Source organism: Lipotes vexillifer, unplaced genomic scaffold, assembly GCF_000442215.2.
Source record: "Lipotes vexillifer unplaced genomic scaffold, Lipotes_vexillifer_v1.1 scaffold1226, whole genome shotgun sequence".
NCBI classification, from domain to species: domain Eukaryota; kingdom Metazoa; phylum Chordata; class Mammalia; order Artiodactyla; family Lipotidae; genus Lipotes; species Lipotes vexillifer.
Window position 1 is genome coordinate 721933 of NW_006784227.1, and position 23229 is coordinate 745161.

At 35.1% G+C, this 23229-nt stretch overlaps 1 protein-coding gene across 2 annotated transcripts in view; it reads left to right on the top strand.

Moving 5' to 3' along the window:
- The window catches only part of SENP6 (SUMO specific peptidase 6), a 100966-nt gene that overhangs the window by 41021 nt on the left and 36716 nt on the right, over positions 1 to 23229 (top strand). For both annotated transcript variants that reach the window (XM_007456602.1, XM_007456601.1), the window contains 3 exons: positions 2237 to 2307; positions 17312 to 17460; positions 21548 to 21842. In XM_007456602.1, coding sequence (XP_007456664.1) covers positions 2237 to 2307; positions 17312 to 17460; positions 21548 to 21842 — 515 coding nt within the window. The remainder of the gene's footprint in view (positions 1 to 2236; positions 2308 to 17311; positions 17461 to 21547; positions 21843 to 23229) is intronic.

Here is a 23229-nt window from a genome sequence, read left to right on the forward strand (position 1 = left end):
AGGGAAAGATGTAGTAAATATTAGATACAGAATGGCCATAAGGTTTGGAAATGTTGGCAAATATACATAATTTTTAGCATTACATTACAATACATGATAGGTCATGGATGTTACATGATATATTCAGTGCATTGTTTGTTCCTCATCAGCAGTGCATGGTTCAGTGCACTGTGTCAAACAGCAAAGAGCAGTGTGAATTAGTGCAGCATTTTCAGAAATCCCTGCACATCTATGATATGTTGCCTCCAGTGATTTATGCCAGTTATTACTGAATAAACCTGTGTTTATAGCATACCCCAGAATAAGTAATTAAGCAGACAAAAATCCAAAATATGTATTTCAGATTTTATGGCCACTCTGTCAAATTATTTTGCTTGTTGATAATCCTTAGTATTTAAGAATACCTACTGTTTCTGTTGTCCGCTATTTTAAAAATATATAATGCATAGAGGTTTTGTAGTTTAATATAATTGTATCGTATTTTGCTTCAGATTATTGACTCGGTTGCCTTTTATAGTTGGTATCTTTACTTTTCCAGTATAGAGTTATAAAAATTAGAGATTAAAAAATTGTTTGTTTTAAAGATAAGACTATGTTATATCGTTTTTAGTGTGAGCATGTGTAGTATATAAAAACATGCATTTTATTTAAAGCTTAATGTAGTTAGGAGCTGAAAACCTACCTTATTTTTAATAACACTAGTACCACTATCTCTAAGGCAAATTCTCATCTTCACAACTCGTATCCTCACGAATCTTAAAATTTTGACAGTGTGGAAATTACCCAGTTGTACCAAATGCTGCTCAGTAATAATAATTGAAATGGTGAAAACACCATTACTCATCAATATTGGTGCAGTTTGCCAAGATTCAGATTCTGGTGTTGGTATCTAATAGTTGTGTGACCATGGGCAAGTTAATTAACCTCATTGTGCCTCAGTTTCCTCATCTGTAAAGTGCTAACAATAGTATATACTTTATAAGGTTATTGTGAAGATTAAAGTAATTAATAGATACAAAGCACTTAGAACAGTACCTGGCACATGATGCTCACTATTTGCTAACTGCTGTCACAAATACACTACTATCACTACTCTTATTATTTTCTTCTTGTGTCATTTTCATATTTTGTTTTCAATTTAGGTACTCTGACTTTTACAGTATAAGAATATGAAATCCTTACAGGAAAATTCCTTTAGGATTTTTGTTTAATTAATTAATTAAATTAATTATATTGCCCTGTGATAAGTATTGATCACTCGGGTGAATGCATTTACAAATAACAGAATAACCTCCTTTAATTCCCCCGTTAAATAAAATGGAAATATTTTTAGAAGCTTTTGTTTAGGATGGGAAGGTAGCTATTGTAGCTCCCTGGTTTATTGCATTTTTTGCAAACCTCCTTCTTTAATGCTTTTATCCCACAATTAGCTATAGGATTTTTGCTTTTCTCCCAAACTATTGTATATTTGGACTTCTATAGTATTTTAGGATCCTTATTTACTAAGGATTCCTGTTCAGAATTCTGAAAATTGGTTAGGTGTGAAGTCTGACAATGTAATATATTTTTTAAAGTATAATTATACCCCCATAATGTAGTCATATTATAAGACTAAAATACTTATTTCATGATTTCTAGTTTTGTACACATCATTTTTTTTACTGCTTTTGGAATTATCCTCAAGGACAAGATCTTATTCACTCTTTATTCTTTATTCATTGATCTTTAAACAACTAGAAACATTTACAGCAAAATTGGGCAAGTTGAGTATTTATTATAAGCTAACTTTTTTTATTCCAAAAATGCATGTGACAATGAAATATTAGGAGTTTTTTTTTAAGTTTTTTTTTAACAGATTATGAAGGCAGTTCCAAAAGAAAAATTCTAAAGTTTTGCGTATTGGGGGAATAAATATATAACTTTCCAAAGTGACTACTTTGAAAGGACAAATACTTGTATTTATTTATTAAATATTTGTTTGAAAGGCTGCCTGCTGTCAGCTTTCATAGATTGACAGTGTAAATAAAATATAGTCACTGCCCTTAGGGATCTTATAGCGCATTAAGGTTTACTATATTTGGGTAATATAGTGTTACTATTTTATAGTAACACTTTTTATATGACAAACAAGCTATGATTTGCTTTTGATAAACATATCTTAAGTATTCCCTCTACTTTTTCATTTTAAAAATATTTTTTTCTTTTAGACTGAAACTATATAAATTTCCTTTTCTAGGAAAGAATACCCACCTCATGTCCAAAAATTTGAAAGTAATCCTGTAAGGTTAAGTCGGCCCCAAGGTGTTGGTAAGTGTGCAGTTTTTTTTGTTACACCTGTGAAGGGTTTTGAGTAGTTGTAAGGAAGGTAGAATAGGAATATGGTACCAGTTTTAGAATATTCCCAGGTATAATAGGAATATATAGACCCATTTTTTTATAATTGATTTGAGAATTTATTTATTATAATTGTGACCTGAAATCATTGGGGAATGATTCAAGGAGTGCACATTCAGGTGATTATAGTTGGAAATCTTTTTGATTATATTAGCATTGTTGTTAAACTCAGGATCCAAATATTAACTCTAGATGGGTTATAGCTTCAAAATTGTGTTTTGTTGCTCTTTGTTATAATCTTACATTATGTGATTTTTCTTGATTAAAATGGTTTTGATCCTAAAATTTAGAATACATTAGGCACTGAATTAAAAAGAGCCTATACCTGATAAAACTGTGCTAATAGTAGATGTTGGAAAATTATTGTAAGTAGAAGTTTATATTTGCATTGAAATAATTTTTAATACAGTGATATATTAAGCAAAAATAAAATAAGAGCAGCTAGCATTTATGAAAAATGTTTCACCATGAAATTGATGTTCATTATCTAGAATACAGATTCTTAATCTGTGTGTCCATCTTGTTTGTCCCAGACCTTTGCTTGTTTATTTATTTATTTTTTGACTTTTTAAAAATATTATAGTTGATTTACAATATTATATTAGTTTCAGGTGTACAGCATTGTGATTCAGTATTTTTACAGGTTATTCTTTATTAAGTTATTACAAGATAATGGCTGTAATTCCCTGTGCTATGGAATATATCCTTGTTGCTTGTATATTTTACGAATAGTAGTTTGTATCTCTTAATCCCATAGGCCTTTGCTTATTTAAATAGCACTAGGGGCTCTTATTATCCAAAGTCTAATGATTTTAAGCAGCTCCAGTGGGTAAGACTCCGTGCTCCCAGTGCAGGGGCCCGGGTTCAATCCCTGGTTGGGGAACTAGATCCCGCATGCATGCCACAACTAAAGAGCTCACATGCTGCAACTAAGAGTCCACGTGCCGCAACTAAGAAGTCTGCATGCCACAACTAAAGATCCTGCATGCTGCAACTAAGACCCAGCGCAGCATAAATAGATAGATAGCAGCTAGGTTTTCCTGACTGCCAGCAGTTTGTTGTTTCTTGTTTTTTTTTTTTTTTTGAAGCACCTATATTTTTCTTTTAGTTTGGGTGAAAATCTTTTATGCATATATTGAACATATCCTATTTTATAAAGAGAATATTCCAAACTTAGCTTCATCCTGTCTTAACAACTTTGCAGTTATGAATGTGAATTATTATACTTCACAATGCATAGTTCTGTTCACTAAGTTTATTAAGTGTAGTGATAATGACTGGCCTCTTTAACATTCATACCTTAAACCTTTATTGAATTCTTAATCTGCCCTAGATGCTGAGTCAGTTGCTTTACATTCATTATTTGTTTTTATCGTGGCTCCCTACCCAAGATCTCAATAAGCTAAATTCAACTTTACCTACATTTTGTACAGAGGAGGAAATTGAGGCTCGGAGGGATTACACAACTTGCTCAAGGACACAGACTAGTATTGGAATCCAGGTCTATTTAATGCTAAAGGCCATGCATTCTCTTAACTACTGTGCTTTATTATTTTCTCCTTAGATCAGAAAGAAACTTACTCCTAATCCTCAGGGAAGAACTGTACAATAAGTTCTATTATCATTCCCTTTACACAGATGCATTTCAGTAAGTTAAGTGATTTGGCCCATTATATGGTTTTAGATACCAATCAGCCCCAGACTTTTTTGAAAAATATTTTGTTTGTTCAATAATATTCATTAAGTAGATAAGAATAACCTTTTTTTCAGAAAAACTTTTTATTTTGAAATCATTTTAGACTACTGAAAAGTTATTAAAATAGGACTCATTTACCCTTTACCCAGCTGCTCCTAATGTTAACATGTTACAATCATGGTACATTTACAAAACTAAGAAGTTGGCATCGGTATAACATTCTTAACTAAGCAACAGACCTTGGTCTCATTTCACCAGTTTTTCACTGGTAACTTTTTTCTGTTCTAAGATCTAGTTTGGGATCTTACATTGCATTTGTTTGTCACATCTCTTAAGTTTCCTTGACACTTTTGAAGAGTAATGGACAGTTACTTCATAGAATGCCTTTCTGTTTGGAAGTTTGTATGATGTTATCTTATGATTAGATTGAGGCTATGCATTTTTGGCAAGACTTTCATGAAAGTGATGTTGTGTCTTTTTCTACACATTGTATCAGGGGTTGTATGATGTTGATTTGTCTTACTGCTGGTGATGTTAAACATACCTTGGTTAGGTGGTTTCTGCTGGGTTTCTCCACTATAAAATTATTTTTTTTCCCTGTGTACTTAATAAAGATCTTGGGAGAGATACTCTGACACTATGCAGATACCCTCTTTTTCCTCAAAATTGCACCCACTGATTTTGCATCTATTGGTGGATCTTGCTGGCAACAGTTATTACTTGGTGTTTATCTAATGGTAATTTTCTGTTTTCTTCATTTCTTTTGCATTTATTAATTGAAATTCTTTTGTAGGAAAGAGCTGTACCGTCTCCTTTACTTACCTATTCAGTTTATGCCTGTGGACTCATAATAAAGTGTGTGTGTAAATACATACTTACGTACATATATATACACACACATACATATATATACACACATATACATATATATAACATATATATGTTATATGTGTGTGTGTATATATATGTGTATCTGTCTATCTATCTGTATCTATATCTATATAGGGTTGGCCAAAAAGTTTCTTTGGTTTTTAAGCAAAAATAAAAGACATATTTTTCATTTTCACCAAGAACTTTATTGAACAATGTATTCACCCTTTTGTTCCACTACCTTCTGCCATTTTTCAGGCAACTTCATAATTCCTCGTTCCCAAAATTTTTTATCTTTTCGAACAAAGAACTGTACCAGTTGCCTTTTACAGTCTTCCGGAGAATGGAAATTTTTTCCATTAAGAGAATTTTGTAAAGGCCGAAATAAATGTAAATACAAAGGTACAATGTCTGGTGAATACAGCGGATGAATCAGAACTTCCCAGCCAAGCTGTAACAGCTTTTGCCTGGTCATCAGAGGAACATGCGGTCTTGCGTTATCCTGATGGAAGATCATGCGTTTTCTGTTGACTAATTCCGGATGCTTGTCGTCGAGTGCTGATTTCAGTTGGTGTAACTGGGAGCAGTACTTGTTAGAATTAATCGTTTGGTTTTCTGGAAGGAGCCCATAATAGGGGACTCCCTTCCAATCCCTCCATATACAGAACATCACCTTCTTTGGATGAAGACTTGCCTTTGGTGTGGTTGGTGGTGCTTCATTTCACTTGCCCCACAATCTCTTCCATTCCACATTAGTGTACAGTACCCACTTTTCATAGCCCGTCACGATTTGTTTTAAAAATGGAACGTTTTCATTACAAGAATCATATGGAGAAATATGCTCAAGGTTGCTTCCGCTTAACTTCTGTGGATCCCAGACATCAAAGCAATTAACATAACCAGGCTGTTGCCAATGATTTTCAACTCTTTATTTGGATATTTTGAGTACGTCGGCTATCTCTTGCATGGTATAATGTTGATTGATCTCAATTAATGTCTCAATTTGATTGCTATCAACCTCAAGCGGTCTACCCGACCGTGGAGCATCGTCCAGCAAGAAATCTCCAGCACGAAACTTCACAAACCACTTTTGACACATTCGATCAATCGCAGCACCTTCCCCATACATTGTATGTATGAGAAAAAAAAAATCTTTTTTTTCTCGTTTCATTTGCGTTTTTAACCTTTCTTGAAATAATAAAGCATAATGTGCCAAAAATGTTGCATTTTTCTTCCATCTTCAATATTAAAATGGCCACACAAAAATTCACCAATTTTGATGTTTTTTTTAATGCACACTGATATGACAGCTGTTGCAACACAGTCTAACAATATTGTTTCAAATGAATTTAAAGACAACTAAGTGCTACTAGAGGCATCCTGTGGAAAAAACGAACGAACTTTTTGGCCAGCCCAAAATACATATACACACACACACAATCATGTGGACAGGTAATATTTGTAAACTTTGGGAAAGGGATATTGGTATATTTAGCTTGTAAACTATAGCTGCTTTTGTGTTAGGTAGGTACACGTATACTTGGATATAGTATGAATGACAGTGCTATAACAATATTGCATATATTGTTGCATCAAGATTGTATTTTATTTTAAGATTTCCTTTGGAGATAGTTTTTCTTTTTTTTAATTTATTTATTTTTGGCTGTGTTGGGTCTTCGTTTCTGTGCAAGGGCTTTCTCTAGTTGTGGCGAGCCGGGGCCACTGTTCATTGCGGTGCGCGGGCCTCTCACTATGGCGGCCTCTCTTGTTGTGGAGCACAAGCTCCAGACGCTCAGGCCCAGTAGCTGTGGCTCACGGGCCCAGTTGCTCCGCGGCATGTGGGATCTTCCCAGACCAGGGCTCGAACCCGTGTCCCCTGCATCAGCAGGCAGATTCTCAACCACTGCACCACCAGGGAAGCCCAGAGATAGTTTTTTAAATGGTGAGATTTCAAACCCCAGGATCAATAAGTTACTGGCATAGCACCTGGAATAATTTTCTCCTAAAAAGAAATGACTGTTTTTTTTATAATTCTTAACACTTAAAGTAACTTCCTTTATTATTGTTTTTCTCCTTTATTTTGCATTTAAGAGGCACTTAATATGAATTATAGCCATTTATTAACACTAAGCTAACGAGCATTGATAAGCAGTTCTCTAGGATTAAATTAAAGCTTGTAAACTATTAAGTATAATTTTTGGATAGATCAGATATCCTATTGCTTTTTTGTTTGGTGGTCTTTTTATATTTTTTCTAAGTATGTAAAATAACAACATATAACTATAAATTAAGATCTCTTTTTTTTTCTCTATTCTTTCTTTTGTTTCTTAAACTTCCCTTTTGTTTTCCAGTCTGTTCTTTGTGTTCTTGTCAGAGAATTAATAGACGTTATATACTGTCTCTGAGTGAACATTTAATTGTATTCTTAATGTAATTACATTATGATTTCAACCTAAACACCTGACTTAGCACTGTTTAACTCATGTGCAGAAGAAAAATATCCGCTCACTCTTAACCAGTCAGAGTATCTTCTCCTGGTACTTTAACATATAACTTGCCAGACTTCTATGCATATATACCCATTTTTTTAAAAATGCGTTTATACTATGTTTACTGTTCTGTAACTTGCTTCTTACTTTGTTACATTATTATCCAGTTTCTATACTCTCATTAAAAGATATTGGAATATCAGAAGAAAACCAGAATGAAAAACACAATTAAAGGAAGTTTAAGAATCAGATAGATGAATTTATATATAGTGGACTTTACAAGTTAATATAGCCAAGTCTCTGTGGTCATTTTTTTCATGAATGCATAGTGACCCACTATATTTCTGTACCATAATTTAGGTTTTTAATGTTTTGATATTATATATATTATTAACAATTTAGCTCATATTATGTACTTTATCTATTATTTACTTAGGTCAAATCCCTAGAAATAAAATTATAAGAACAAAATTTATGCACATTTTAAAGACTTTTGATATATTACTGCCAAAATGCTTTCTGTAAAGGGTGTCAGCTCCCAGCAAGCAGGATCTGAGTGTGCCTGTTTTCTCACATGCTCCTCAGCAACAGTAGATATTACTATCCTTCAGGCTTTGCCAGGCTGATAGGGAAGTAGTATTTGGTTTTTTTTTTAATTTCCTCATTACTGACGAAGCATTTTATGTGTTCAGTGGCCATTTGGATTTCTTCTTTTATTCATGTCTGCCTGTTGTCTCCTTTGCCTGTTTATCACATATTTCACATAGACAAAAGTGATTTTTAAGGAGGTTGTAATGAGAATGTGATATATGACTGCCATTTTATTCTATACTGAAAACCAGTCATAGTAACAGCTACATGATGGAGAAAACCAGCTGTTTTTCTAGTCTTTCTCTTTTGACAGACGATAAAAATAACTTAAAAGCAAATAAATAACCATAATAAAGATAGTTGTTTGTGTTCTGACTCTCCTTGAGGTATATAGTTTCTGGCAGATTAGTAATATCACAACTAAATTTTCAAACAAAAAAGTTAAGGGCTGTCCTTGCCCCACCCCACCTCCGACTTCTATTATGAAAATTTTCAAAGATACCAAAAAGTTGAAAGACTTTCACAGTGAATACACATATATCTACTACATAGATTCTACAGTTCACACTTTTCTATACTTAACTTTATCACATATCTAATCATCCATTTATATATAAACTCATCTTATTTTTTTCCAATGCATTTTAAAGTAAGTTACACCAGTACAGTTTACTCCTGAACACTTCAGCAGGCATATCATTATCTAGAGTTCAATATATGTTTTAGTTTTCTTTTTCTCTTTTGAAATAAAATTTACATACAATGAAATGCACAAGTCATAAGTGTACAGTTAAATACATTTTGACAAGTACACATACCTTACTAACCCAAAGCCCTGGGAAGACATAGTACAAATGATATCATCACTGCAGAAAGTTCCCTCATGTTCCTTTCAGTTACTCCTCATCCCTGCCCCCTCAAAGGTAACTATTTTCATATAAGTGGAATAATACAATGTGTACTCTTTGTTGTAAGTCTTCTTTTCACTCTGGATAGTTTTTTTGAGATACATCCATGTTGTTGCATGCATTAGTAATTTGTTACTTTAGTGTTCCATTGTATGGCTGTACCAGTTTGTTTAGCATTCTCCTGATGATGGACACCTGAGTTGTTTCCAGGGTTTTTTTGTTTTTTGTTTTTTGTTTTTGCAGTACGCGGGCCTCTCACTGCTGTGGCCTCTCCCGTTGCGGAGCACAGGCTCCGGACGCGCAGGCTCAGCGGCCATGACTCACGGTACCAGCCGCTCCGCGGCATGTGGGATCTTCCCGGACCGGGACACAAACCCGTGTCCCCTGCATCGGCAGGGGGACTCTCAACCACTGCACCACCAGGGAAGCCCATCCAGGGGTTTTTTGTTTGTTTGTTTGTTTTAAGATTATGAGTAAAGCTACTATAAATGTTCTTTTTATGGAGGACATTTTTTTTTAAGTTTAGGTTTTAAAATTTATTCTAAAGATCCAACCTATTAATCACTTTTACTTGTCTCATAATATCTTCCATATTCTTACCTTTTCTGAGTATCTGGAAATAGTGTGGTATATTAAAAAGACATTGAGCTAGAAAATCCAGCAGGAAATATCCCAATCTTTTTTTTTTTTTTCATTGAAGTATATAGTTGATTTACAACTGTTGTGTTAGTGTCTGGTATACAGCAAAGTGATTCAGTTATAAATATATATTCTTTTTCATATTTTTTTCCATTATAAGATATTGAATATAGGTCTCTGTGCCCTGCAATAGGGCCTTGTCTTGTTGTTTATCTATTTTATATATAGTAGTTTGTATCTGCTAATCCCAAACTCCTAATTTATCCCTTCCCCACTTTCCTCTTTGGTAACCATAAATTTGTTTTCTCTGTCTGTGAGTCTGTTTCTGTTTTTTGTTTTGTTTTTTTAATAAGTGCATTTGTATCATATTTTAGATTCCACATACATAAGTGATATCATATGATATTTGTTTTGTTTTAGTATGATAATCTCTGGGTCCATCCATGTTACTGCAAATGAGGTTATTTCATTCTTTTTTTATGGGGAAGTAGTATTCCTGTGTGTGTGTGTGTGTGTATACACACATATCAATCTTCTTTATACATTCATCTGTTGATGGACATTTAGGTTGCTTCCATGTCTTGGCTGTTGTAAATTGTGGTGCTGTGAACATTGGGGTACATGTATCTTTTTGAATGAGAGTTTCCTCTGGATATATGCCCAGGAATGGGATTGCTGGGTCATATGGTAATTCTATTTTTAGTTTTTTAAGGAACCTCCATACTGTTCTCCATAGTGGCTGCACCAATCTATATTTCCACCAACAGTGAAGGAGGGTTCCCTTTTCTCCACACCCTCTCCAGCATTTCTAGTTTGTGGACTTCTTAATGATGGCCATTCTGACTGGTGTACAGTGATTCCTCATTGTAGTTTTTATTTGCATTTCTCTGATAATTCGTGATGTTGAGCATCTTTTCATGTGCCTATTGGCCATCTGTATATCTTCTTTGGAGAAATGTCTATGTCCTCTGCCTGTTTTTTGATTGGATTGTTTGGTTTTTTTTGTTATTGAGTCATATGTGCTGTTTGTATATTTTGGAAATGAAGCCCTTGTCGGTCGCATCATTTGAAAATATTTTCTCCCAGCCCATAGGTTGTCTTTTTGTTTTGTTGATGGTTTCCTTTGCTGTGCAAAAGCTTATAAGTTTGATTAGGCCCCATTTGTTTCTTTTTGCTTTTACTTCTGTTGCCTTGGGAGACTGACCTAAGAAAACATTGGTACTATTTATGTCAGAGAATGCTTTGCCTGTGTTCTCTGCCAGGAGCTTTATGGTGTCTCGTGTTAATCTTGGTGTTTGTTTTGTGTGGTCTTGGGTAAACACTCAGTATTCACCTTCTCATCCCCAGAAGGGGGCATTCAGTGAAAGCAAGAGTGTCACATAGGTTTCATCTCAAGTACCTCCCTGGAGTACTTTGTTGAGGGTTTGGCACAGTTTAGCAAAAATGACTTCCATGATCAGTTAGCTGCTAAAACTTTCATGATCCTCTTGTTAGACATTTGCCATTCCTGGACCAGTCAGGTTTTAAATCTTTTGCCATATTATGTTTCTGGCTATAATTTGAAGCTAGTTAATTTTCACATGAATTGTCATAATCTTCTCAAGTGTTTTTCTCTTTCCATGGAAGATAGAATCCCAAAGGAATTTCTTAATCCTGACATTGACATTAACTTATTTATGCTTATTGTCTCTTTGTAGATCTACTCTAGTTTCCCATACACTGTCAGTCATTTGCCATACTTCCACATCACGTTGGTTTCAGAAGTTTCATCTTAAAATGTCTAATTAATGTCATTCTTTGCATTTTCTTTTTTTTTGATAAGGACCTTAGTAGAAATTCATTACTTCACATTCACCAGAGGCTTCACATAGGAGAGAAGCTTTTTAAGTGTGATCAGTGTGGTAAGAGTTTTAGTCGGAGTTCAGTACTTACGTTCATCAGAGAGTCCACACAGGAAAAAAATCATATAAGTGTGATGAGTGTGGTAAGGGCTTCAGTCAGAGTTCAGATCTTCGAATTCATCAGTTAGTCCACATGGGAGAAAAGTCCTATAAATGTGATGACGGTGGTAAGGGCTTTACCCCCCCCACTCAAATCTTCAAATCCATTAGCGGGTGCACACAGGAGAGAAGCCTTACAAATGTGACGACTGTGGGAAGGACTTTAGTCACAACTCAGATCTTCACATTCATCAGAGGGTCCATACCGGGGGGGAAGCCCTATACTTGTCATGAATGTGGGAAGGGCTTCAGTAAGAGTTCCAGACTTCACACTCACCAAAGAGTACATACTGCAGAGAAACCCTATAAATGTGAACAGTGTGGGAAGGGCTTCAGTCAGCGTTCACGTCTTCTCATTCATCAGAGAGTCCATACAGGAGAAAAATCTTTTGTTTCTCTTTGCTTATCCTCTCCTCTCTACAGATTGACCTCCTGTTTACTCACTCTGTGCATGCTTATAATATTCTTTGCATTTTCTGTCTCTTTCCTTTAGTTCCTTATAGATAATCTTGATTTAGGAGGTCAAGATTTTAAAATCGTTTTTCTCTATTATCTTTTTTTTCTTCCGTTTTTGGTGGCAAAATTTATTTTCTTAAAAATCTAAAAACCTCTTAAAATCATTTTGTAATAACACAGTGATACAGAAGAGCTTCCATATTACAGATGTAAATTCAATGAAGAAGGGTATACTGGTATATATAAACTGTTGTAAAATAAGCTTTGGGGGAACATATGAACATTAAGTGTTCAGTATGAACATTTTATATTTTCAGGTGAGGTGCAGGTGCAGAAATCTGAGATTACTGACTGCTAGAATGTTATTTAATTGAGCCCACGAAATGATTACAGGGTTGGGATTTTTAGGCCATAAATGTGGATTAAGTACAACGTTGAAGGCAGTATTTAAAATGCCATCTTAGAGAGTATAAACCTTTAAGTTGGGAAAGCAATTTCCTTTTTACCTGATTTCTCAAAATTAATTTCTCCAAAATTAATTTTCTCGAAGTAATTAGTGAGCCATTTCATAGTATTAGCTTATTTAACATTAGCTCTTTGGGTACTTTATATATTGGTTCTGTGGTTTTTTTGTTTTGTTTGTTTTTTGTTACCTATTTTGTGTATAGTAGGGTATATTTGTCAGTCCCAATCTCCCAATTTAACCCTCCCCCTGCCCCGCTAGTAACCATAAGATTGTTTTCTATATCTGTGACTCTATTTCTGTTTTGTAAATAATTTCATCTGTACCATCTTTTTAGATTCCACATATAAGCGTTATCATATGATATTTGTCTTTCTCTGTCTGACTTACTGCACTCAATATGACAATCTCTAGGTCCATCCGTGTTGCTGCAGATAACATTATTTCATTCTTTTTTATGGCTGAGTAATATTCCATTGTATATATGTACCACATCTCCTTTATCCGTTCATCTGTCAGTAGACACTTAGGTTGCTTCCATGTCTTGGCTATTGTAAATAGTACTGCTGTCAACATTGGAGTGTATGTATCTATACACAGAAAATCCTAAAGATGCTACAAAAAACTACTAGAGCTCATTAATGAATTTGGTTAAGTTGCAGGATACAAAATTAACACACAGAAATCTGTTGCATTTCTATACACTAACAATGCAAGATCAGAAAGAGAAAGTAAAGAAACAATCTCATTTACCATTGCAACAAAAAGAATAAAACACCTAGGAATAAACCTACCTAAGGAGACAAAGGCCTGTACTCCAAAAACTATAAGACGCTGATGAAAGAAATTGAAGATGACACAAACAGATGGAAAGATATACCATGTTCTTGGATTGGAAGAATCATTGTTGTCAAAAATGACTATACATGGGCTTCCCTGGTGGCTCAGTGGTTGAGAGTCCGCCTGCTGATGCAGGGGACACAGGTTTGTGCCCCCGTCTGGGAAGATCCCACATGCTGTGGAGCGGCTAGGCCTGTGAGCCATGGCCGCTGAGCCTGTGCGTCCAGAGCCTGTGCTCCGCAACAGGAGAGGCCACAACAGTGAGGGGCCCGCATACCGCAAAAAAAAAAAAAAAAAAGACTATACTACTCAAGGCAAACTACAGATTCATGCAATCCCTATCAAATTACCAGTGGCATTTTTCACAAAACTAGAACAAAAAAATCTTAAAATTTGTATGGAGACACAAAAGGCCCTGAATGGTCAAAGCAATCTTGAGAAAGAAAAACAGAGCTGGAGGAATCAGGCTCCCTGACTTCAGACTATACTACAAAGCTGCAGTCATCAAAGCAGTATCGTACTGGCACAAAAACAGATATATAGATCAATGGAACAGGATAGAAAGCCCAGAGATAAATCCACGCACCTACAGTCAGTTAATCTACAACAACGGAGGCAAGACTATACAATGGAGGAAAGACAAGTCACTTTCAATAAATGGTGCTAGGGAAACTGGACAGCTACATGTAAAAAAATGAAATTGGAACATTCTTTAACACCATACACAAAAATAAACTCAAAATGCATTAAAGACCTAAATGTAAGGCTGGGTACTATAAGACTCTTTGAGGAAAACATAGGGAGAACACTCTCTGACATAAATCGTAGCAAGATCTTTTTCGATCCACCTCCTAAAGTAATGAAAACAAAAACAAAAACAAATGGGACCTAATTAAACTTAAAAGCTTTTGCACAGCAAAGCAAACAATAAACAAAACGAAAAGACAACCCACAGAATGGGAGAAGATATTTGCCAATGAAGCGACCGACAAGGGATTAATCTCCAAAATATAAAAACAGCTCATGCAGCTCAGTAACAAAAAAACAAACAACCCAATCAGAAAATGGGCAGAATATCTAAATAGACATTTCTCTGAAGAAGACCAAAACATACAGATGGCCAAAAAGCACACGAAAAGATGCTAACAGCACTAATTGTTAGAGAAATACAATGAGGTAGCCATCATCAAAAAAAATCTACGAACAATACATGCTGGAGAGGGTGTGAAGAAAAAGAAACCTTTCTACACTGTGGGTGGGAATGTAAATTAGTATAGCCACTGTGGAGAACAGTATGGAGATTCCTTAAAAAACTAAAAATAGAGCTACCATGTGATCCAGCAGTCCCACTCCTGGGCATATACCCTCAGAAAACCACAATTCGAAAAGATACGTGTACCCTAATGTTCATTGCAGCGCTATTTACAATAGCCAGGACATGGAAGCAACCTAAGTGTCCATTGAGAGAGGAATAGATAAAGAAGATGTGGTACATATAAACAACGTTTTTCTCTATTATCAATAAAAATTTTCAGTTTCTCTCAGGGCTTGGACCCCTTGTTTCCCCCCTTGTTAATTGTGTTAAGAGATAGAGAAAAATGTGACATAGACATGATGAGATAGCTATAGTGGAGAGAAGAGTGTGAGTATATGATCAGGATTGAAATGATAATAGTTTTTAAAATGTCAGTCTCTGAGTAGGGCCTGGCAGGAAAACGATATAGAGATATACTCGAGCAAAATGATTTACAGTGATATTGTGGGGATTACAAAGATTCCTAAAATACGTTTAAAAGGAAAAAGCTCTCTTGTGTACGTACAAAAATTTAATTAGCAAGACCAAGAAAAGTTGGAGGAGAAAAAAAAAAAACCCGTGTTTTAAGACAGCTGTCTCTGTAAATTAAATTATACCAGTAATTGGTTGTGTATTCCAGATAACTGTTGTGTGTATTTTCTGAATTCCAAATCTTGTCTGCCTCCTTTTTTACTTAGTGCCACATTCTAGTTCTTTAATACTCATTTGTATGGAAACTGCTTTTTATATCCAATCCATCTAACAAAGTAAGTTAGCCTTCATAGGAATATAGCTAACAGCTAGATGCTTTGACTGGAGCAGCTGGTCTGTAACCTCAGGTGTTCTTGGGAGCAGCTTTCCTTTCCTCTCCCTGGCTGAATCCTTATGTTTCTAGATCTGTGACTGTATCAGTTTCTCTGTGTGACAGAGTTAAGACATTTTCCGAGGTGACATAGTACTAACATCCCTTCCTTTCAACCATGTGATTTCATCTGTTTTGAATGTGTCATATAGTCTTTTCTGATGTGATTCATTAATCCAGTAAACACTTTTTTGAGCCCCTGCCTTGTGCAGTTTCCAAACTCTTAAGAAAACAGGTGTCTAAAACATGATTGCTGCTTTTCCAGAGCTGACAGTATAATGAGAGGAAACAGATCAGTGCAAATAATTAGCTTAAAATAAAATGAGTACTAATAGAAGTATGGATAAAGTGCTGTGGAAGCTCTGAGTATTTGCTTCATCATACTTAGTGTGGGATAGAGGTAGCTTCTTAATAAAGAATAGTTTGAATTTACTAGATAAGTAGGGAGGGCTTTGCTTGTGAAGAGAACAGCATATATATAAGGGGGTGAAAGAAAACATCCTGGAGAAATGCATGTATTTGAGGTATAGTATTTTTGGAATTAAGACTGGAACATCAGTGCAGCCTTCTGCTTGGCCGGATACGGGGTTTAGACTTTTTTCCTTAGCTAATGGAATCATTGAAAGATTTTAAGCATTAGAATGGTAGAATCATATTTGAAAGATGACCTTGGCAGTAGGGGAGAAGGATTTGAAGCAAGCAGAATTGGAGTGAGGGAGATCATTTGAGGTAGGAGTTAAGCATCTGAAATATAGTGGCAGTGGAGTTGGAGAGGAAGGAATGAGTTCAAGAGCTATTAGTAGAATTCACTTGACTGTGAGAAAGGATACACAAGGATAAGTCAACGCTTACTCAGATATCTAGCTTTGGTGTCCAGGAAAATAAAGGTGTTCAGACTGGACAATGGAGGAGAAGGTGGAGTCACTTAGTGGGACTCTGTGATTGCACTAAACCAGAGTAATTGCATGGGTTTCTTAAGACAGTATTGTATACCAAGCTCAGAAAGATAATGCTGATTTTTATGTGTAGATGATCTCCTTATTTTAAAAAAATCAGAAGATAAGAGGATGTAAAAGATAGGAAAACGGAAGTATTTAACAGACTTGGAATTATGCAGGTAGAGCATTTTAGTTTGTAGATTCATTAACTTTTGTTTTAGAAACGTGTTCAGTTTTCTTTGCTGGTGAAGTCAGATTGTAATAAATTTTAAATTGTTCTGTTTGGAGTTCGTTAAATCATTTAAAAATTCGAATTATGAATTAATTAGAAATGAAAATGATTGAATTTACATTGAAAAATAATGAAGAAAATTCTCTTTTGTGTGTCTTAAATTTAAAAAACCATTAAATCGAGAATTAGTTTAGTTTCCTTTATCTAAACAGTTGTACCCAATGTTTGAATTCACATTTTTCTCATTACCAATCTAAGAAGAGTAACCAACTTAGGGGAGAAAAAAATGTGTGTGTGTGTGTGTGTGTGTGTGTGAGAGAGAGAGAAAGAGAGAGAGAGATTCAGTACAGGAAGTGCTCTTCTGCCTTAGTTGCACAGAATAAGCTGAAGAGAATATTGGTACACTTGATGAAAATGGTCCACAGTTTGGGGGCTGGCAGAGAGATCCTGGTGAGCAACCAGGAGATGGCCACTGGCTCTGACCTAAAGTTCTGTTTTTCTTTATTGTACATATTGAAACATTAGTTCATTTTAACTAAAACATAATTTGATTATATAAGTTAGTATTTTTTCATAGCAAAAGATCATGAGGAATTTATAAAGTTTAATTTCAGTACTTTTTTTTCCCCCTTCCTTTAGATCATATAATGAAAAAAACAGAAGAGTCTGAATCACACCTGGAATTTGAAATTAAAAGGAAAGTTGCACAGAAACGTCACAGTAGTACATGTCAGTCTACCCCACATTCTGTGTCTCCTGCTTCCAAAAAATGTTTAACTGATTTAGAGGTGGGTAGAGAAATTATTCTTTGTTGCTAATCAATTGGTATTTTTATTAATATTATTTTTAGTATTTATTAAATTCTAGGTGACCTTTTGAATAGGACTGGAAGAGAACTAGAAAAGTTATTTAGGCAAACTTTTCTGCCTTCACTAGATCATTTTTCAATTATCAAAAATCCAGAATATATCTTTCTGAAAAGAATTTGTGAGTACCTCCCTGCAGCATACTTCAAATGATTGCTCTCAATCAGAAATTTTTAGAAATAAGTTTAAATTTATAGAAAAAATGATAAGTATCCACATATTCTTCCATTTAATTCCCCAGTTTTCCACATTTGCTTTATTGTTCTCCCTCACTCTGCCTTCCTTTGTGTGTGTGTGTGTGTGTGTGTGTGTGTGTATTTTTCTGTACCATTTGAGTATAAGTAAGGCAGAATGCCCATTTACTACATAATACTTTAGTGTGTGTTTCCTTAAAAAAAAAAAAAAATTCTCCTATATAACCAGAGTACAACTGTCAAATATTTTTAATTAACATGGATCCAAAATTATCATCTAATCCACAAACTTCACTCAGATTTTCCCTAACCAGTGTCCTTTATGGGAACAGGATCATGTACATTTAGTTGTCATGATCTTCAGTCTTCTTTAATCTGGAATAATTCCTTGATATTCCCTTCTCATTAATAACCTTGATATTTGTAAGGAATATAGGCCTCTTACTTTGTACCTCAAGTTGGATTTGTCTAATGGTTCATCATGATTTATACATTTTTCAAGAATCCTCAGAAGTGATGCTATGATCTTATTGCATCATATCGGGAAGTATATAATGTTGATTTTCACATTACTCACTTTTATCTTAAGATGTACTCTTCTAGATTTTTTCCGGTATTTTAGTAGGTATTTTTAGTAGATACTTCTATACTCATTTATTTATTTTACTTATTTATTTTTGGCTGCATTGGGACTTTGTTGCTGTGCATGGGCTTTCTCTAGTTGTGGTGAGCAGGCTTCTCATTGCCGTGGCTTCTCCTGTTGCGGAGCACGGGCTCTAGGCACGCGGGCTTCAGTAGTTGCAGCACGTGGGCTTCAGTAGTTGCAGCACAGGCTCAGTAGTTGTGGCTCGCCAGCTCTAGATCATGGGCTCAGTAGTTGTGGCCCACGGGCTTAGTTGCTCCATGGCATGTGGGATCTTCCCAGACCAGAGCTTGAACCTGGGTCCCCTGCATTGGCAGGCAGATTCTTAACCACTGCGCCACCAGGAAAGTCCCTATACTCATTTATTAATAAGAGTTTTTTCTTATCCCACATTTACTTATATATTTTTCTGTTTTTATCAGCTTAGACACATAGATTCTTATTTTACACAAAACGGTTATACTCCATAACTATCATTTTTCATTCTGATGCTCACATTGTCCCAGACTTGGCCCATGGAAAGTTCTTCAAGCTGGCTACTGTTTCTTTTTGACATATTCCCATCATTATTTGAGTACTTACTTTATGGTATAACCAGATGGTCTAGACTTCTTTGTATTTTCTCTGCATCAGCTCTAGTCATGCATTTCTCCCAAGGAGCCATTGTTTCTATAAGTGGAGGGAAGATATTTGGGCAATAGTTATGCTCATTGCTACTGGTTGTCACATTTATAGGCCCTCTCAGTGACTGAACTAGGAAATAATTTGTATGCGTATGTGTTGATATTCAGTACTTATTAAAATCTATGAGTTTACATTGACAATTCCATTTCTAGTCCAACACCACAGTGTTTACTTTAGCCTTTTGTATGTTGCTTGTTTGTAACTGCCTTCTCTGACAGTGAGAAACCTGTCTCCCATCGTCTCCAGTGTATTTACTTATTTGCTCCATTGCCTTTTACGTGCCCAGTCTTCTGACATGTCAGCCTAAGGTCGGCTTGGGACATACTGGCCTTCCCCACAGTGCTTGGCCCACTGCTTGACCCAGGGAAAGGAGGAGAGAGGAAGAAAGCTCCTTCCCAGACACATCATCCTTTCTCCATTAGGCATGCAAGCTAAAAACCTCAGAATTTTTTTTTTAACATCTAATATATATTTTCTTCCTTTTTATGTTTACTCCCATGCCACTTATGCTTTTCTTAGTGGAGATAAAGAATAGATTGGTGCCATCCTGTACGTAACTTTAAATTCTTGAATAAGATTAGTGGTTTTTCTTTCCATGTGTAGTCTGTGAAATTTCACACTGTGTACTGCTTGTAAGAAAACAAGGTCTTTGGTATTCAGTGAGACTATAAAAAGTTCAGAATATTTACACAGTATGACATTATCTCAGTGGTGTCTCATCAAAGGCAGGCTCTTTCTTATTAAGTATAGTTGGTTATTATTGTGTAAAGACTGGCAGATAACTATGTGATATGTAATTTGGATTTATTTTGTAAGTCTTCCACTGACCAAAAGGGAGGAAATGACACTTTAATTAATCTTTGTTTCCCAAAAGAAATTATACTTAACATACAATTGTTAGGAAAATTTACTACTTTACTAAAAGTAATTGAGCATTGTTGAGATTCTAGTTTTTAGGTCACTAGGTTGATAAAATTCTTAATCTCTAGTTTTTATCATGAAAAATTTAATATCATGTTTGGTTCAGCTGATCTGCATTTTACTCCTAATTGTTGCAAACGGTTCTAAGATACGTGTTTCTTAGCTGACGGAAGGCATATGATAATAGATCATGATATATTTCCTTCTATATTTTAATATTAAAAATTTTAATAGTAGAGAAGTGCTTTTTCTGTTTCTGTATCAATTTTATAAAAGAAAATACTTGAAAGTATTGCTTTTCCATGGGGTTCTTTTTACTGAAATATGTCCTTTATTATAGGCAATAAAGTATTGGAGACAGTCTGAACCCAGCTTGATCATATCCTCGATTCTTAAAAGGCAGAGTTAGCTCATGTACATAGCTGATTCCCACTGTGGCAAATGGGGGTCTAGCTCCCACATAAATGAACGTATTTAAACTTTTTTGAGTGTACCATGATATTTTTTAAACCTAGCTAGAGGTGGAAATACGTATATCTATGCTCGTCATAAAAATAATGGGGTTTAGATATGTTTTTAGAGGATTAGAGCGTAGTATGTAGATAGGGACTACTCTGTTGTTTATGGGTTTCCCTTTCTGGTACAGTAGGACGTGGTCAACCATTTGCATTATTTGTATATTTATTTTCCTTCTTATAGACATAAGTGCTACAGAACCTTGTTCACATAAATAGGTACATGAGTATGGAAAGAGTTTTATTACAGTAATATCACCAAGTACCTTGAACTCCTATGTTATATGCTTCAAAATTACTTGACACTCGACTGTCAAAAAACATTTTTTAATGATATAACAATTGTAAGAGGCCTAGATTAGGCCTTCCTTAATATAGTTTTGAAGTACTGTCTTAGAAATAAATTATCTTGTAAAAGTTTTTATTAATCAGAACTTAGAATTGATTCATTTTTCCAACATTTAAAATTATCCTTCTGCTTGGTTCGGTGATTTTTATACCGCAAGGCAGTGCACACTTGTAATATTTCAAATGGAAGATGGGTTTAGTGTTCTTTTTTTTTTGCTTTTAAGTATGAGAAGAACAATTGGCAGGTGGTGCTTTGACATGAGAAGCATAATCAAATCAGTTTTGGGAAAGGTTACATGTGTGAATTGAGGATCTAGATGTTGATTCCCTTGAGATTATATATGTCCTGTATGCCTTAGAAGATCTTTATGTAACCCTTGAGGAATATACATAGTCCAATTTGAAGACTGCTGGACTAGATGGTTTGAACATTCCTTCCAGCATTCTGATGCTAAATCTCAAATAACATTCAGGGTCTTGTGGTAGCCATAGTGATGATGATGGGAAGTAGGAGATTTAATTTTGAGATTACTGTTGTTGTTGTTCCATGATGTTGAAATAAAATGCCAAAGTCTTTTGTTTCTTTCCTTATTTTTTATTTTTTGGAATTTAAGGTTTCTAAACAGTGTGGATATTGTCCAAAATGTGGAAAAGAAAAAGAAAATCAGACCAAATGCCAAAGTTGTGGTATTCCTTTTCCTAAGGATTTGCAAAGAAATTGCAGACAAGCTGTAACTTTGAATGAATCTACTGGATTATTAAGAACATCAATTCATCAGAATTCTGGAGGACAGAAGTCACAAAACACAGCATTACCAGCCAAGAAGTTTTATGGCAACAGTGTGGGAAAGGTTCCAATTGATATTATTGTGAATTGTGATGATAGTGGACAGAATAATTTACAGACTAATGGGAAAGTCATTTTACCTAGGGCAAAAGTAGCCAAAATCACAAACCTGAAAGAAAGGAAAACAAGCCTGTCAGACCTAAATGATCCAAGTAAGTGTTTTACTCCCTTTAGTATTGCTGATATCAATCCGTTATTTTTCACATATATTTTTAATGTGAGCATGAGCATATTTCAGAACTGTAATTTTAAAAGGTATCTTCTTGTGTCAGTTATGTGACATGGTTTTGGGGTAGGTTATTAAAACTGTCCATGTAGTTGGAAAATATAACTGACTTTGTTCTTATTCCATCCATCTTAAATAGTTTAAAAAAAAAAAAAAAAGGCACAGACCTTGGCCCTAGTCTTAGGTCAAGTGCCAGTTATGCCCCATTTTGTAACTTTGACCCGGTTAATTTAATCTCTCTGATGTATAAGTGGATATATTTCCTGCCCGATAGGGTTCTTGAGGGAGTAAATTTAAAAATAACATGAAGTGCCTAGCATAGCTCAGTAGAGCTGAAAATTCATTCCCGTACTGCTTTTGTTCATCTCCTAAATCTTTTTTCCTATCTTCAGTCACATGTACATATGTGCATGTATATGAAATGCAGTCCTTTTTGTAACAAATGGCACAAGATTGGAAACAGTCATGAACTGGTTGAATCAACTATAGTGTACGTAGCTGTACAAGGGGGAAGAAAGATCTTATTTAATATTGTGTAGAGTGATTTCCAAGATCTGTAATCAAGTGAATAAAGCAAGGTGCAGATCAGAGCTTATAGTATGCTACTCTTTATTTATGAAGGGTGGGAGGATATAGGTTTTGTTTTGTTTTTAATGAAAAGATATATCAAAAGCTAATTTTAAAAAGCAGTTAGTTGGAAGGGTAGGAAACAGTGTAGGAGTTAGGGATAGATGCTAGATTTCTCCAAATATACCTTGTTTTATAGATTTGACTTTGGAACCATGTAAATGTTTTACATGATTATAAAACAAAATTAAGTTGGAGATTTAAAACAACAATAAAATCAAAAACAAAATGAAATAAATGAACTTAATTATATATCTAATTGGTGGCTTGAACACACAGAATTATTTCAAATTAATTTACATTAAATTAATATTGTGGCTATACATCCCTAATGTTCAAACAGAACTCCAAAGAAATCCTGACTGTATTCAGTAACATTATTATTAATATTACTATTGCTTTTTTTTTTTTTTTTGTGGTACGCAGGCCTCTCACTGCTGTGGCCTCTCCCGTTGCGGAGCACAGGCTCCAGACGCGTAGGCCCAGCGGCCATGGCTCACGGGCCCAGGCGCTCTGCGGCATGTGGGACCTTCCCGGACCGGGGCACGAACCCATGTCCCCTGCATCGGCAGGCGGACTCTCAACCACTGGGCCACCAGGGAAGCCCCAAAGTGTAGATTTTAAAAAACAGATTTTTCTAGTTGCAAAGTCCCTATATACTTTATCATTCTTAAATTTGTATTCCT